The 15,731-nt window shown below is 37.0% G+C and overlaps 1 protein-coding gene and 1 pseudogene across 2 annotated transcripts in view; both read left to right on the top strand.

Moving 5' to 3' along the window:
• Nucleotides 1-6,282, top strand: part of ATG3 (autophagy related 3) — a 28,905-nt gene extending 22,623 nt beyond the window's left edge. The window contains exons 8-12 of one of the 2 annotated variants that reach the window (XM_054480021.2): nucleotides 593-627; nucleotides 883-1,038; nucleotides 2,148-2,275; nucleotides 4,428-4,496; nucleotides 6,012-6,282. In XM_054480021.2, the coding sequence (XP_054335996.1) occupies nucleotides 593-627; nucleotides 883-1,038; nucleotides 2,148-2,275; nucleotides 4,428-4,496; nucleotides 6,012-6,093 (470 nt within the window). In that variant the 3' untranslated portion in view covers nucleotides 6,094-6,282. Of the gene's footprint in view, nucleotides 1-592; nucleotides 628-882; nucleotides 1,039-2,147; nucleotides 2,276-4,427 lie in introns of both variants that reach the window. The other variant, XM_063661630.1, reaches the window with a different exon arrangement.
• Nucleotides 6,283-13,110: 6,828 nt separating this feature from the next.
• LOC129033819 (olfactory receptor 7E24-like) lies at nucleotides 13,111-15,202 on the top strand (annotated as a pseudogene).
• The last annotated feature ends 529 nt before the right edge of the window (nucleotides 15,203-15,731 follow it).

Below are 15,731 nucleotides of genomic sequence, written 5' to 3'. Positions count from 1 at the left end.
CTGGATGAAATCGTTACAGAAATAAGTATGGATAGAGGAGAGACAAGGTCCAGAAACTGAGCCCTTGGTTACTGCAGCGTTTGATATTATGGTTCTTTTTAAAGTAGAAGTGATGAAGAGGAACCAGCATAGAAGATACTGAAACAGCACTCAGTGATGAGGGAGGAAAGCCAGGAAAATATTTTAAAAGCCAAGGAAAGAAAGTGTGTTCCAAGGAGAAGGGACTAAATCATGCCACATGTTCCTGATAGGTCAATTAAGATGAAAACTGGGAATTTACCACTGGATTCAGCAAAGAGGAGGTCACCGATGACTTTAATGAACATGTTTATGCAGTTATAGAAGTAGCCTTGTGTACACTGTGGAGCCACTGAGGACTCTACAGTATTATTATGTCAAGCCTTAAACATGCTGGCTTTCTCTGGGCTTTTGCCTTTGGAAGTATAGAATTAGCTCACTTATATCTATTCAATATCTTCAGTTAAAAACAAAGGCAAAACCCCAGTTTTTGAATGATACTGTGAAGTAATACTTAAATTGGTTTAGAGAATTTTCTTGAACTTGATTAATCTTTTGTTGTTTTTTATAACAGAATATGAAGAGAGTGGATTGTTGGAAACAGATGAGGTTTGTAAATTGAGTTTTCTTTAGTTAATTTTTAATGGATGAACTTGGGGATTTGTGTTCTTACTAATAATATATTGATCTTTCAAAGAAATTCTAATTTGTTCATATTGATTATAGCATATAAAACTTAGCTTTGAGTTCCAAGTTCATTTACTCTTAAGTAAACAAAATATAGAATGGAAAAAATAGGTTTTCTAGAATGTCACATTCATAATGATTTAATGGTTGTAAATTTTTCTCTTTTATTATTTTCAGGCTACCCTAGATACAAGGAAAATAGTAGAAGCTTGTAAAGCCAAAACTGATGCTGGCGGTGAAGATGCTATTTTGCAAACCAGAACTTACGACCTTTACATCACTTACGATAAATATTACCAGACTCCACGATTATGGTTATTTGGCTATGATGAGGTAAAAATGAAAAGCATTATATTTTAATATCAATATTTTAAATTGTTGGGTTTTAATTTCTTCATTAGGTCCATAAGTATTTATTGCAGTGTTTCACATTTTGGAAATCATTTGTTTTACAGTTTTATGATTAATGTTGAACTTGATTCTTTCTTATTTTGAATGAACTATGAATTATTCAGTGTAACAACAATAATGCTAAGACATAAACAGAAATAATCTGTTACATATTCCTTGACCTCTAAGCTTATGCCTTCAAAATGTGAGGGAAATTTAACTTGGTTTATGTTATTAAATTCTTTTTGGGATTACATCAGTTGGATATATAGGCATTTACAAAATGACCATGTCACATGTGAAGAGAGTGGATTGTTGTATCTATGTATTTTTCCCCTTAAGACAGAAAACTCATCTGCTTAATTGAATTAAAGGATAATTGACAGAAAATCAACTTGTTTAACCTGTCATTCTTATGGCTATACATGGGAAACAATAAAATAAAATCAGTCTAAAAGATGAGTCACAAAGTTATAAAATGTTTTGACAGCCACAAACGTCTTTTTGTGAGATTTTTTTTTCTGCATTAGGGGGTAGCTGTTACAGAGCTTGGCTGTGACTCCTTCCTGTCCCTCCCTTGATATTAATAAATTGTAAAATTTCCCAGAAATCATTCTAAACAGTCTAGAATTCTAAATTGCAAGTGATGTGAGATGGAGAACTAAATATATTATAAACCTTGAGATTTAGGCTGAAAGTTTCTAAATAGTAATTTCTTTTTTTTTTTTTTTTTTGAGACGGAGTCTCACTCTGTCGCCCAGGCTGGAGTGCAGTGGCCCGATCTCAGCTCACTGCAAGCTCTCCCTCCCGGGTTTACGCCATTCTCCTGCCTCAGCCTCCTGAGTAGCTGGGACCACAGGCGCCCACCACCCCACCTGGCTAATTTTTTGTATTTTTAGTAGAGACGGTGTTTCACCGTGTTAGCCAGGATGGTCCCGATCTCCTGACCACGTGATCCGCCCACCTCAGCCTCCCAAAGTGTTGGGATTACAGGCGTGAGCCACTGCACCCAGCCCTAAATAGTAATTTCAAAGCATTTTTTATGCTTTCAGCAACGGCAGCCTTTAACAGTTGAGCACATGTATGAAGACATCAGTCAGGATCATGTGAAGAAAACAGTGACCATTGAAAATCACCCTCATCTGCCACCACCTCCCATGTGTTCAGTTCACCCATGCAGGTCTGTATATGTAGAGATAAATATATTTTTTGATGTGATTGTATATTTCATGGATTTATTACTTGAGAATCTTTAAACATAGAACCCTAACAGAAAAAAATTTTCTGACTAAAAGGTAAAATTCTCTCGTCCTCCTTAGAAATTTTCTTGTGCTTAAATATGTAAGAAAAAGGAAAAAAAACCCACCAATTTAAGTTTAATATGTTAAGAATTTTTTTGTTCTCTGTTCGTGTTTACAGAATAGATGGATCTTTGTGATTTTACTACACTTTTTAGCTTCCAGAACAGTTTGGAAGATTCTGTTTTTGACTCAGAAATAGTCATCATTTAGATACGGTTTGCGGTGTTGTGACTGTGCCTTTCTGTGAATGTAGACTGTAGAGTTGACCTTCTGATTTTTCTAGGTGACCTGTTTGCTTTCTTTTATTGATTAGTGAAAGGAGATATATGGATGTATGTTCTTCAGTTGAGAGCTCGTCAGCCTTAGCAAGTCAAGTGCATTTTATAAGTTGGGATTTTCTTTGTATCAGTGTCTTCACAGAGCCAAATCTGTGAAGCTGAACCTATATACATGATTAGTTCAGAATTTTTCTTAAAAAAAAGTTACTACATGCCAATTTCTTTAGGTTAGTTATTTCTAATAGATAACTTTCCCAGTTGACTGGAAAATACTGGTAACATACTAGTAACAATATTTTTCACTGAAACTCATATTCTGTTGACTAGTTAGATGAAACATTTTGTTTTCTCTTCCCTCTAGTTAAAAACAACCTTTAATATTTTCTTCTCGTATTCTGCAACCTCTTTACTCTCAAACTTTAACCCCGTGGAAGACCTTGCTCATTTTTTCAGTTTTATTATGTCTGAAACTTTAATTGCTAACTATGAAAAATAATTTAGGAGCCATTATTTTTAGTTTTGAATTATGTAATCTAAAAAGTTTTCAGTTTTTAGATTTATTCTCTTGATTCCTCTTATGGTTTAAGGTCTTAGGATGATGCTTATCAAACTGAAGCATATCTCTTTCTGAGGTGTAAACTTAACTCAGTTGGGGGAAAAATAATTTAACTGGTAATTATGTTAAACATTTTAATAAAATAGATGACTATATTGTGGAATGGGATATAAGTATTTCAAAAAATCTGAGTGCCTATAAAATAAAACTTCAAGGACATTTTAGACCATTCCATGGGCTGCCTCAGATTGTGCCTTCAAATCCTCTGGAATGATACATTCACTCTCGTATTCTAAGTTGACTGCCTCTGTCATGAAGGTTATAGTCATAAAAACTGAAGCAGCATTATTGAAGCCAAGGTATGTTAAAAAGACTTTCTTTAAAAATTATCTTTTTCTTGGTTTCTGTGCCTAGATAGTAACTTTGATATCACTCTTCTATAGCACAGGAGAGAGAACAGTTAGCCATGAAAGGATGTATAGATAGGACAAAAACTTCATATAAATAAATACCTTTCTTATTATAAGCAAAAAAATTTATTTTTACATAGAATTGGATAAATTTTAGAATACCCATTAGGACAAAGAAACAAATACAAACCTCTCAACTCTAACCAATTAGCTTTTCTTAAACCCTCTCAATTTTGGCTTATTCTCAGCTAAATAAACAGCCCAGATCACAAGATTATAGATACCTCTTTGCTTTTTTGTCCAACTGATACCATGTGTCTTTTTTTTTTGTTTGTTTTTTGTTTTTTTTAATTTGCCTGGTATGACTCTTTCGTTTCTTAGAGCAAACAGCTGTCATTCCACATCTTCTCCTGGAATGATTTCCTCTTCTCTGGTTTTCTGCCTTCATTATCTGTCCCAATTATCAGAACACTAACTAATGCCATTGTGTCTGCTGTGACTACCATAGCTTTTTAAGATTATGCCCTCCCCTGGCAAAACTGTTTGCATGGCATAACAATCTATTATCTTGTGTTTCGGAAGTGGAGGGGAGATATTTTATAATTTAACTATTTTAATAAATATTTTGTAGTTATTGGGGAGTGGTGGGGGAGATAGTTTATAATGTAACTATTAAAAATTAATTCAATGATAGTAATAGAGTCGATTTCTTTGCAAATGAAAATGTGTTCCTCTTTTGGTCTAATCGATCTACATGAATAATTTTTTTTTTTTTTTTGGCTTCTAGGCATGCTGAGGTGATGAAGAAAATCATTGAGACTGTTGCAGAAGGAGGGGGAGAACTTGGAGTTCATATGTATCCTTCCCTGTGTGTAAGATTAGTGGCAAAATGGCTGTTAGGATTTTTTTTTTTTTTTTTTTTTTTTTTTTTTTTGAGAAATTTGGTGTAACCTTAATGACATAGTACCTGTAACTTGTTTTAACTTCTCATCTGAAAATCCTAGTGGAAGTCTTTAATTTATTTAGAAAATGTTATATTGTGATAGTTATGCCTTGCTTAGTTGATTAGAACATGTCCCCATGTGTAGCAGTAGCTCAGCCTTGTTACAGAGGTAACTACTAATTTAGAATAATAATGCGTATCTTTTTCTTATGTACATTTCCAGTTTAACATGTTATCAAAAATGTACTTTCCCATCAGGTAAAAGTAAAATTAGGTTGTGTCAGTCTGAGATGTCTCTGAAGCAAATGATTCAGCTTAAATAAATACGTTAGTTAATTAAAAAGTAATGTACTACGTGAAGTGCTTTATATATTCTTAAAATATAGTATGTTCATTTTTCTCAAGACAGTAGCACCTTTCTTGTATCTTGCTATAGTTTTCCTACTCAGTTTTCTTGGATTGACAAAAGTAGTAAATTCAAGTTAATGCCCAAGCAAGCTGTTGGATCCTAAAGTACATGTACTCATAGCATAGATTCATCAAAAACAGTCAAAGTCAATGATTTACATGCCAGATAGCTTGAATTAGTTTGATGCTAGGTTAATACTTGACTTGGTGGTGGTTTCTGCTACTATGTGTTAGATTAGATGTGGAGACTAAGGCGCCACATCTAATCAGACTGTGGGGCATTGCTAATAAAGTATGTCCCTGAGAAGAACTTTGAACTGATTTGATATTGAAACAAACCAAAAACTTCCAGTCCAAACCATATTTACTCCTGAAGTCCTATTATGCCTAACTGGCACATCTCTGCTGGATGCTAGGTAGCAACTTGGAAGACTGTCTATATAATTCATAATAGTAATTGGTTTCCCCCGATGAAAAGTAAGCTCCTAATGTTTTTAAGTGCAATGAACATAAAAAATATTTCAGAATTTAATTAAAGACAGTCCAGTAGAGCAGAGTCTTTGGCAAATACATACACTAACCTAGAATCAGTCTACTATACATGATTTTCATTTAATTTTTTTCTCTTTTGCTATAGTACTTTTATAGTCTATTCTGCCTCATTTTCTGACATAACTCTAGCAAACTTAAAGGAGTCTAGTAAATGAGTACATTTTGTACTCATTTAAACATGTATAGCTTTGTCCCTTTATTTTTATGTCAAAGTAATTGTGCTTATATGAACACCTACTCATTAAGAAGTTTCAAATTCAATATTCGAATGAGTGGTCAGGTAGTCTTAAAGAGCCTCATGTTAAATAGACACAAATTTGCATAGTTGAATTCTTTAATAGACTTAATTTAAGATTTTGTGGGGGTTTTTTTGAGAAATTAATGGCTTAATAAAATGGATAATTACAACATGGGCTTAAAACATAGAACTATTTACAAGTCTTATTTTCCTTAGCTAAAAACCTTTAGGTATCTTCTTATTTTCTTGAAATTTGTACAAGCTGTCATTCCAACAATAGAATATGACTACACAAGACACTTCACAATGTAATGAAGAGAGCATAAAATCTATCCTAATTATTGGTTCTGATTTTTAAAGAATTAACCCATAGATGTGACCATTGACCATATTCATCAATATATACAGTTTCTCTAATAAGGGAATTATATGTTTATGCATTAAATAAAAATATGTTCCACTACCAGCCTTACTTGTTTAATAAAAATCAGTGCAAAGAGAGTTTTTCTTGCGTCTTATTAAAAGGTTATGATTTGATTTCCCCTAAGTAACAATAAGTGAAGACATCTGTCTTATATAGAATGATGACAGATTATTTTTGATTTACATTTATGAGGAAGGTATTAAGTGTGTAATAGTCTCAAAACTAGGATTAGAAAATACTGTGTGCTAGACTGTCTTCTCTTCTTTCTCTTCTTTGTTCCTTTTGTTTTCTCTCACCTTTTCCTGTTCTGCTAATAGTTAATATTTATGAAGTGCTTACTGTGTGCCATGAACTCTTAAGTACTATTACTTGTTTCCTAATTGTTGTGTTAAGTTGATACTGATATCACCAAAATTATTTTTTATTAAGGATTCGGGAATATTTATTGTGATTGCCTGGTAGAATACTAGAATTTAAAGGGATAATAAGTTTATTCTGTCATGTCAGTTTATAGATCTTGGTATAGGAGTTTAGAAAGGCAAGTTTTCTGCTCTAGGATACATACTGCAAGCCAAGGAGGAAAACCTAAGCCCTTTATTCTCTTTATACCACTACATGCCTCATCTTTGTTCTTTCAGTAGTCTGCACAAAGTGGAATGGCTAATCTCATCCATAGTTTTGTTTTATTTTCTCCTCCTCATTTAAGAATACCCTCCTTGCTTGCTTTATTTTCCTCCCTTTTCCAATCAATTATTGTATTGCAAGAAAATCTCCATAATGAAGATAATGATTTGGAGGTATTCTGGTGTTTGATATGGTATAATATGGAGATAATAAATATGGACATCTTCCTCTAATATACTTGAAAATATTCTGCTTGCTCATGTAGCCAGAAAGCTGCTCTCCTTTCTTAAATTGATCTTTTAAACCGATTTTACTGGAATGTTTTATTTTTGTGTATCTTTAATTTACGTGATCTCAAATATTAAATGTTACCACATTGTCAGCATTTTTCTCCCAGTTAAGTTATATTTGTCAAAAGTATAGGCATCTTCAATCCCTCATTTGTTGTTAAGTAGTCATATTTATCTCAGTCACCACTAGGTGGCATAAATAATTTTTTGGTCAAACCTTTTAAATTTCAGGATCTTTTTTACAACTGAAATATTTGTATGGTTATCCAGTGTATTAACAAAAGCGGGTATGTTGATGGTATAAATGTGTTTTTATGAGTTCAGATTTATAGCACTCATTGAAAACTGAGTTTTGATGAACAATAGATTTGTTTGGAAAAGCTTGAAATTCAGATTATGGATAATCTTACAAATTTTCACTTCGAGTTCATTTCTAATTTTAGTTTTATAGTATTTTAAAACATCTGATTTACATACATAATAAATGGTATTAACTTTTTTACCTTTTAATTTTAAAATAATTTTATAAAGATTTATAGAACCGTTCCAAAGGTAGAACAAGAGTCCTGTATACTCCTCAGCTTCCTGTATGTTAATATTTTACTAAGAAATTAACACTGATTCTATCAACTACAGATTTTATTCATTTCCTCAGTTTTCCCACTGTTTTTTTCTATTTCATAATCTAAACTACGATACTGTATTGCATTTAGTTGTCATATCTCTTTGTCTCTTCTAATCTGTGACAGTTTCTCTGTGTAAAGTCTTTCATGACTTTGATACTTTTGAAGAGTGATGGTCAGAAATGGTGTACAGTGCTCCTGAACTTACATTTGTTTGTTCGTTGTTTCCTCATTATTAGCCTGAGGTTATGAATTTTGGGGAAGCATACCACAGAAGTTATGTGTCTTTCCCTTTGCATTATGCCTTTCTCATTGCATTTAGTACTACTAAGTTTGCAGTACTTATTTAAGGTGGTGTCTGCTAGGTTTCTCTACTCTATATAGTTAATATTTATTCCTTTCCATTGTTAGAAGTGAGTCACTAAGTCTATAGAAGTTTATAGCCACAAGGGAAAAGAATTAATCTTTGCTTTCTGGAGAAACCGCCACAGCAGTAATCAGTACATTTTGGGAGAGATATTTTGAGGTAATAAAAATATCCAGTTTCTCATTAAATTTCATTTAGTAATTTTAGCATTCATCAATGAATCTTGCCTGAAACAATCATTACTGTAGTGTTCTACTGAAGTGCCTGTTCTTTTGCTTATATCACCCCTTGCCCATGTTTTTTTTTTTTTTTTTTTTTTTTTTGTTTGGAGACAGAATCTTGCTCTGTCACCCAGGCTGGAGTGCAGCGACGCAATCTCGGCTCACTGCAACCTCTGCCTCCCTGGTTCAAGTGATTCTTGTGCCTCAGCCTCACAAGTAACTGGGATTATACAGGCATGTGCAACCACGTCTGGCTAATTTTTGTATTTATAATAGAGACAGGGTTTTGCCATTTTGGCTAGGCTGGTTTCGAACTCCTGGCCTCAAGTGATCTGTCTGCCTCAACCTCCCAAAATGTTGGGATTACAGGCATGAGCCACCACGCCTGCCCTTCCCCCCACCTTGATTAGTGTGGTAAACCTTGAAATAGAGTAGTATGAGCCTTCCAACAATTGTGTACACACACTTTGATAGTGGTATGAATACCATCCTCTCCCTCTTTGGATATTCGATACAATATTTCAGGTGGGGTATACACCACCTGCAATATTGGAAGTAATATTATTTTCTCCCCCCCCGGATATTAGAAACAATATCACAGGGGGTGTGAACAACCCCTGCGATATTTGGAGTAATATCATGGTCTCCCCTCATGAATATTAAAACAATATCGTAGCGGGAGGGAGGTGTACACCCCCTTGGATATTTGATATCATCCTCTTCCCCCCGGATATTAGGAACAATATCAGGAAGGGATGTACAGACCCTGCAACATTTGCTGTCATATAATTGTCTCTCCCCTAGATATTAGGAAAAATGTCACTGGGGATGTGAACACCCCTGCGATATTGGGAGTAGTATCATCCTCTCCCCCCTTGGATATTAGGAACAATATCACAGGTGGGGTATACTGCCTCTGCGATATTGGGAGTAAAATTATCCTCTCTTCCCCTGGATATTAGGAAGGGTATCAGAGGGAGAGGGTGTACATTCCCTGCGATATTCAGTGTAATCTTATCCTCTCCCTCCCAGGGTATTAAAAACAATATTACAGGAGGGGAGTACACCATCTGCGATATTGAGAGTCATCATCCTCTTTTGCTCTGGATATTCGGAACAATATCACAGGGTTGTGTACACCCCCTGCTATATTGGCAGTAATATCATCCTCTCTCCCTCTGGATATTAGGAAGATTGTCACAGGGCTGTGTACACCCCCCGCAGTATTGGGAGTAATACCATCCTCTCTCCCTCTGGATATTAGGAAGTGTTTCACAGTGGTGTGTGCACCCTTGCGATATTGGGAGTAATATCGTCCTGTTGCCCTCTGGATATTAGGAAGAATATCACAGGGGTGTGTACACTCCCTGCAACATGGGGAGTAATATCATCCTCTGCCCCTGGATGTTAAAAACCAAATCACGGGGGTTGTACGCCTGCTGCGATATTGGGAGTAATACCTTCCTCTCTCTGCCTGGATGTTAGGAGTAATATCACAGGGGTGGTTTACATTGCATGCGATATTGGGAGTAATATCATCCTCTCTGCCCCTGGATATTAGGAACAACATCAAAGGGGGGTATCCACCCCTTGCAATGTTGCTGTAAAACACCAATATTGCTGTGATATTAAGAGTAATACCATCCTCTCGCCCTCTGGATATTAGGAACAGTATCACGGGGTGGAGGGTGTACACCTATGCGATATTGAAAGTAATATCCTCTCCCCCACGGTTTTTAGAAATGAAACCACAGTGGGTTGTACACCTGGTGCGATATTGGTGGTAATATCGTTCTCTGTTTCCCTGGATATTAGGAACAACATTACAAGGGGGTTGTACACCACCTGCAATATTTGGAGTAATATGATTCTTTGCCCACCTGGATGTTAGGAACAACATCACGGCGCGGGAGTCGTGGAAAACCCCGGCTATTTTGAAAGTATCATCCCTTTTTCCCTGGATACTATGAACAATATCACAGGAGGGATGTATACCTTCTGTGATATTGGGAGTAAATATTATCCTTTCCCGCCGTGAGTATTTAGAAAAATATCAGTGGGGCGTACACCCCTGTGCTATTGGGAGGAATATCATCCTCTCCACCCAGGAAATTACTAACAAGGTCACTGGGGGGTGTACTCCCCCTGCGATATTGGGAGTAATGTTGTCCTCCCCAAACCTGGATGTTAGCAACAAGATCACAGAGTGGGTGTACTCACCCTGTGATATTGGAAGTAATATGATCCTCTCCCCCGCTGGATATTGAGAAAAATATCACAGCACGGGTATACATTTCCTACGCTGTTGGGAGTAATATCATTCTTTTCCTCTCTGGATATTAAGAACAATATCACGGGTGGCATACATTTCCTTCGATATTGGGAGAAATATCATCCTCTCCCCTTTGGGATATTAGGAACAATATCCCAGGGGGGTGTCCACCCTCTGCGATATTGGGAGTAATATCATCCTCTATTTCTCTGGATGTTAGACACAATATCACAAAAAGGTGTACACCCCCTGTGATATTGGGAGTAATATCCTCTCCTTCCCTCGATATTAGAAAACAATATCATCAGGGGTGAACACCCCCCTGCGATAATGGGAGTAATATTTTCTCTTTCACAGGCCATTAGGAACAATATCACAGGGGGTGTTTACATACCCTGCGATATTGGAGGTAATATCCTCTGCCCCCCCGCCGGGATATTACCAACAATATCAAACGGGTGGTGTACACCCCCTGTGATATTGGGATTAATGTCATTCTCTCCACCCCTGGATATTAAGAACAATATCACAGCAGGGGGTGGTACACCCCCAGCGATACTGGGAATGTCATCCTCTCCTTCCCTGGATATTAGTAACAATATCACAGGGGGGTGTACACCTTCTGTGATATTGGAAGCAATATTATCCTCTCCCCCACTGGATATTAGAAAAAATATCACACATGGTGTACACCCACTGTGATATTAATATTAGGAAGAATATTACAGGGTGTACACCCACTCTGACTTTAGGAGAAATAGCTCCGTAAAATATCACATGCAATATCACAGGGTATACGGTAATATCTCCCTAGGGTATTACAAATACTATCACAGGGTGTACACCCACTGTGATAACAGGAGTAATATGTCCCAAGGATATTACGAATAATATCACAGGCTGTACACCCACTATGACATAAGGAGTGATATCTCCCTAGGATATTATGAATAACATCACGGAATGTACACCCATGGTGTGCACCCACCCTGATATTAGGAGTAATATCTACCCAGGACATAACCAATAACAGCACGGGGTGCACGGGGTGTACATACATGACGTACACCCACTGTGATGTTATGAGAACTGTCTCCCTAGGATATTACAAATAACATCACAGTGTACACACATGGTATACACCCACTGTGGCACTAGGACTAATAACTTTCTAAGATACTACGAATAGCATCACAGAATATAAACACATGGTGTACACCCACTGTAACATTAGGTGTAATTTCTCCCTAGGATATTATGAGTAACATCTCAGTGTGTACACACATGGTGTACACCCACTGTGACATTAAGGGTAATATCCCCCTAGGATATTACGAATAACATCACAGGGTCTTCACACATGGTGTACACGCACTGTAATATTAGGAATAATATCTCCATAGGGTATTAAGAATAATATCACAGGGTGTACAGCCACTGTGATATTAGAGGTAATATATCTCTAGGATATTATGAATAGTATCACAGGGTGTATAGCCACTCTGATACTGAGAGCAATATCTCTCTAGGATATTACAAATAATATCACAGAGTATACATCCACAGTGATATTAGGAGAAATATCTCTCTGGGATATTACGAATTATATCACAGAGTGTACACACATGGTGTACACCCACTTTGATATTAGGAGTAATATCTTCCTATGACATTATAAATCATATCACAGTATACACCCACTGTAATATTAGGAATCAAATCTCTCTAGCTTATTACAAATAATATCAGAGGGTGTACACCCACTGTGATATTAGGAGTAATATCTTCCTAGGGTATTACGAATAATTTCACAGGGTGTACACATGTGGTGTACGCTCACTGTGATATTAGGAGTGATATCTACCTAGTATATAACAACCTCACAGGGTGTACACCCACTTTGATATTAGCTGTAATATTTTTCTAAGTTGTTACAAATAATATCACAGGGTGTACAAACATGGTGTACACTCACTGTGATATCAGGAGTTGTATCTCCATAAGATATTATGAATAATATCACAGGGTGTACACCCACTGTATTATTAGGAGTAATAGCTCTGTAGGATATTACAATTAATATCACAGGGTGTATACCCACTGTGATATTAGGAGCAATATCTTTCTAGGATATTACAAATAATATCACAGGGTGTACGCCCACTCTGATGTCAGGAGCAGTATCTCCCTAGGATATCAAAAATAATATCACAGGGTGTACAATCTCTGCCTTCCAGGTTCGAAGGGATTCTCCTGCTTCAGCCTCCCGAGTAGCTAGGGTTACCCGCCACCACGCCCGGCTAATTTTTTTTATTTTCATTAGAGACCGGTTTCACTATGTTGGCCAGGCTGGTCTGGAACTCCTGACCTCAGGTGATCCATCAGCCTCGGCCTCCCAAAGTGCTGGAATTACAGGTGTGAGCCATCGCGCTCGGCCAAGAGTTATATATTCAATTAATTTGGAAACACATCTCCCATATTTGAGTGTGCATGTATTTTTATGAAGAAATGATTTCAGAAAACCTAAGGATGATAATTAATATGAAAAGTAACTGGCATGTTAAAAGGTCTTCTGATTAAGAACTGTAAGGTTTGATTTCGTTTTTAGATAATGCGGTCCTAGCTCTTGTATTGTCCTTTTAAATATTCTACATCAAAGGAATTGGTAGCACAGTGTCAAAATAAAATAAAGTGTATTTCACTGCTTCTGAATTTCTTTCAATTAGACTGAGATCTTTTTCTTAAAGAGAGAACATTTTTATTTGCATTTTATTTTTTCTGAAAAGAGTAGGCCATATTTTACTGAGATCATGGATTTGTTATATATTGCGTTTTGGTCTTCTAACATTCTTCAGTAGATTTTCTCTAAAGTAGTATGTACAGAAAGAGTTGAATAGCAAAAAAGTAAATCATGTAATAATTCTGAGATTTCTGGGTTTGTCACAACTGAGAAATATTGCTGACGGTGTATGGTCCTCAAATGTGAAAATATTCCTTGTGAATTGCTTGTATCCAAAATATACACACAGCATTAAGGGCTGGTTTTTATCTTTTATTTTTCCAATCCTCTTTTCTTCTCAAGAAAAGAGGTGTTCAAGTCACACAGAGCCACAGAATCTCACAGGTGTCTCAGAATTCCTCCTCCAGGGATTCTCAGAAGATCCAGAACTGCAGCCCGTCCTCGCTGGGCTGTCCCTGTCCCTGTACCTGGTCACGGTGCTGAGGAACCTGCTCATCATCCTGGCTGTCAGCTCTGACTCCCACCTCCACACCCCCATGTACTTCTTCCTCTCCAACCTGTCCTGGGCTGACATTGGTTTCACCTCGGCCACGGTTCCCAAGATGATTGTGGACATGCAGTCGCATAGCAGAGTCATCTCTCATGTGGGCTGCCTGACACAGATGTCTTTCTTTGTCCTTTTTGCATGTATAGAAGACATGCTCCTGACTGTGATGGCCTATGACCGATTTGTGGCCATCTGTCACCCCTGCACTACCCAGTCATCATGAATCCTCACCTCTGTGTCTTCTTAGTTTTGGTTTCTTTTTTCCTTAGCCTGTTGGATTCCCAGCTGCACAGTTGGATTGTGTTACAATTCCACTTCTTCAAGAATGTGGAAATCTCTAATTTTTTCTGTGACCCATCTCAACTTCTCAACCTTGCCTGTTCTGACGGCGTCATCAATAGCATATTCATATATTTAGACAGTATTCTGTTCGGTTTTCTTCCCATTTCAGGGATCCTTTTGTCTTACTATAAAATTGTCCCCTCCATTCTAAAAATTTCATCGTCAGATGGGAAGTGTAAAGCCTTCTCCACCTGGGGCTCTCACCTGGCAGTTATTTGCTTATTTTATGGAACAGGCATTGGCGTGTACCTGACTTCAGCTGTGTCACCACCCCCAGGAATGGTGTGGTGGCATCAGTGATGTATGCTGTGGGCATCCCCATGCTGAACTCTTTTTATCTACAGCCTGAGAAACAGGGACATTCAAAGTGCCCTGTGGAGGCTGCGCAGCAGAACAGTCGAATCTCATGATCTGTTCCATCCTTTTTCTTGTGTGGGTAAGAAAGGGCAACCATGTTAAATCTCTACATCTGCAAATCCTGCCCCTTAGTCCCATTATTTTTGTTGCTTGATGGCTTTTATTCCTTTCCACTTTTCCTATGTGAATATTGCTTTTTTCATTATGCCTTTAACTGGAATGGGTGAGTATCCTGGGATCCTTTGTGTAGCATAAACCTCATGACTGAATCCTCTATACCTAGGCGGCCTCGTTTAGTTTCTGAGCAATAACCCTGTCATCCATGTGGAATCACAACCATCTTTTTATATACAGGAAGTCCTCACTTCATTTTGGAATTGCCTGAAAATTGACTTTATGGAAACAATGTACAGCAGGTCCTCCAACACCATTGTTTTGTTCAAAGTTGTTTAGTTGTAATGTTGATGAGGAATAAGTGGTTTCACTATCCATAATTTTGCTTAAAGGTGAAGTTTCCAAGAGACTTTCAAAGATGTTAAGTGAGGACATACTGTACATCAAATTCATATCCTCTTCCAGAGTTCATGTGGAACTTCTTTATAAACTGCTTCTAGAGAATCTATTTAGGCAGATTATGTGTAGAGATCCATGTCACCCGTCCTCAATCTTGGCTTTGAATCAAATCACCCGGGGCACTTACAAATGATGAGGCCTGTGTCTCATGACCTGAGATTCTGATTTACTTGCACCTGTGTGGGTATGTGGATTTTTTTTTTTTTTTTTTAAAGCATCAGAGGTGGTTCCAGTGATGAAGTTTTTAGAGGCATCAAACTCCAATGAGTAAGAACAGAAGTTAATTGTAATATGATTTCTTCAAATATTATCTTCAAATGCATTGTCCTTCAACACCATACAAATTTTTATTATGCTGTTTTTTCTTACTATTTGGCATTTTCTTTTTTTCTTTTTTCTCTCTTTATTTATTTATTTATTTTTTTGAGACAGAGTTTCACTGTTGTTGCCCAGGCTGGAGTGCAATGGCATGATCTCGGCTCACTGCAACCTCTGCCTCCCGTATTCAAGCGATTCTCCTCTCTTAGCCTTTCAAGTAGCTGGGATTACAGGCATGCACTATCACGCCCG

This window comes from Pongo pygmaeus, chromosome 2 (genome assembly GCF_028885625.2).
Source record: "Pongo pygmaeus isolate AG05252 chromosome 2, NHGRI_mPonPyg2-v2.0_pri, whole genome shotgun sequence".
Classification (NCBI taxonomy): Eukaryota; Metazoa; Chordata; class Mammalia; order Primates; family Hominidae; genus Pongo; species Pongo pygmaeus.
Note: the sequence above shows the minus strand (reverse complement) of the source record. Positions and strands in the feature narration are given on the sequence as shown.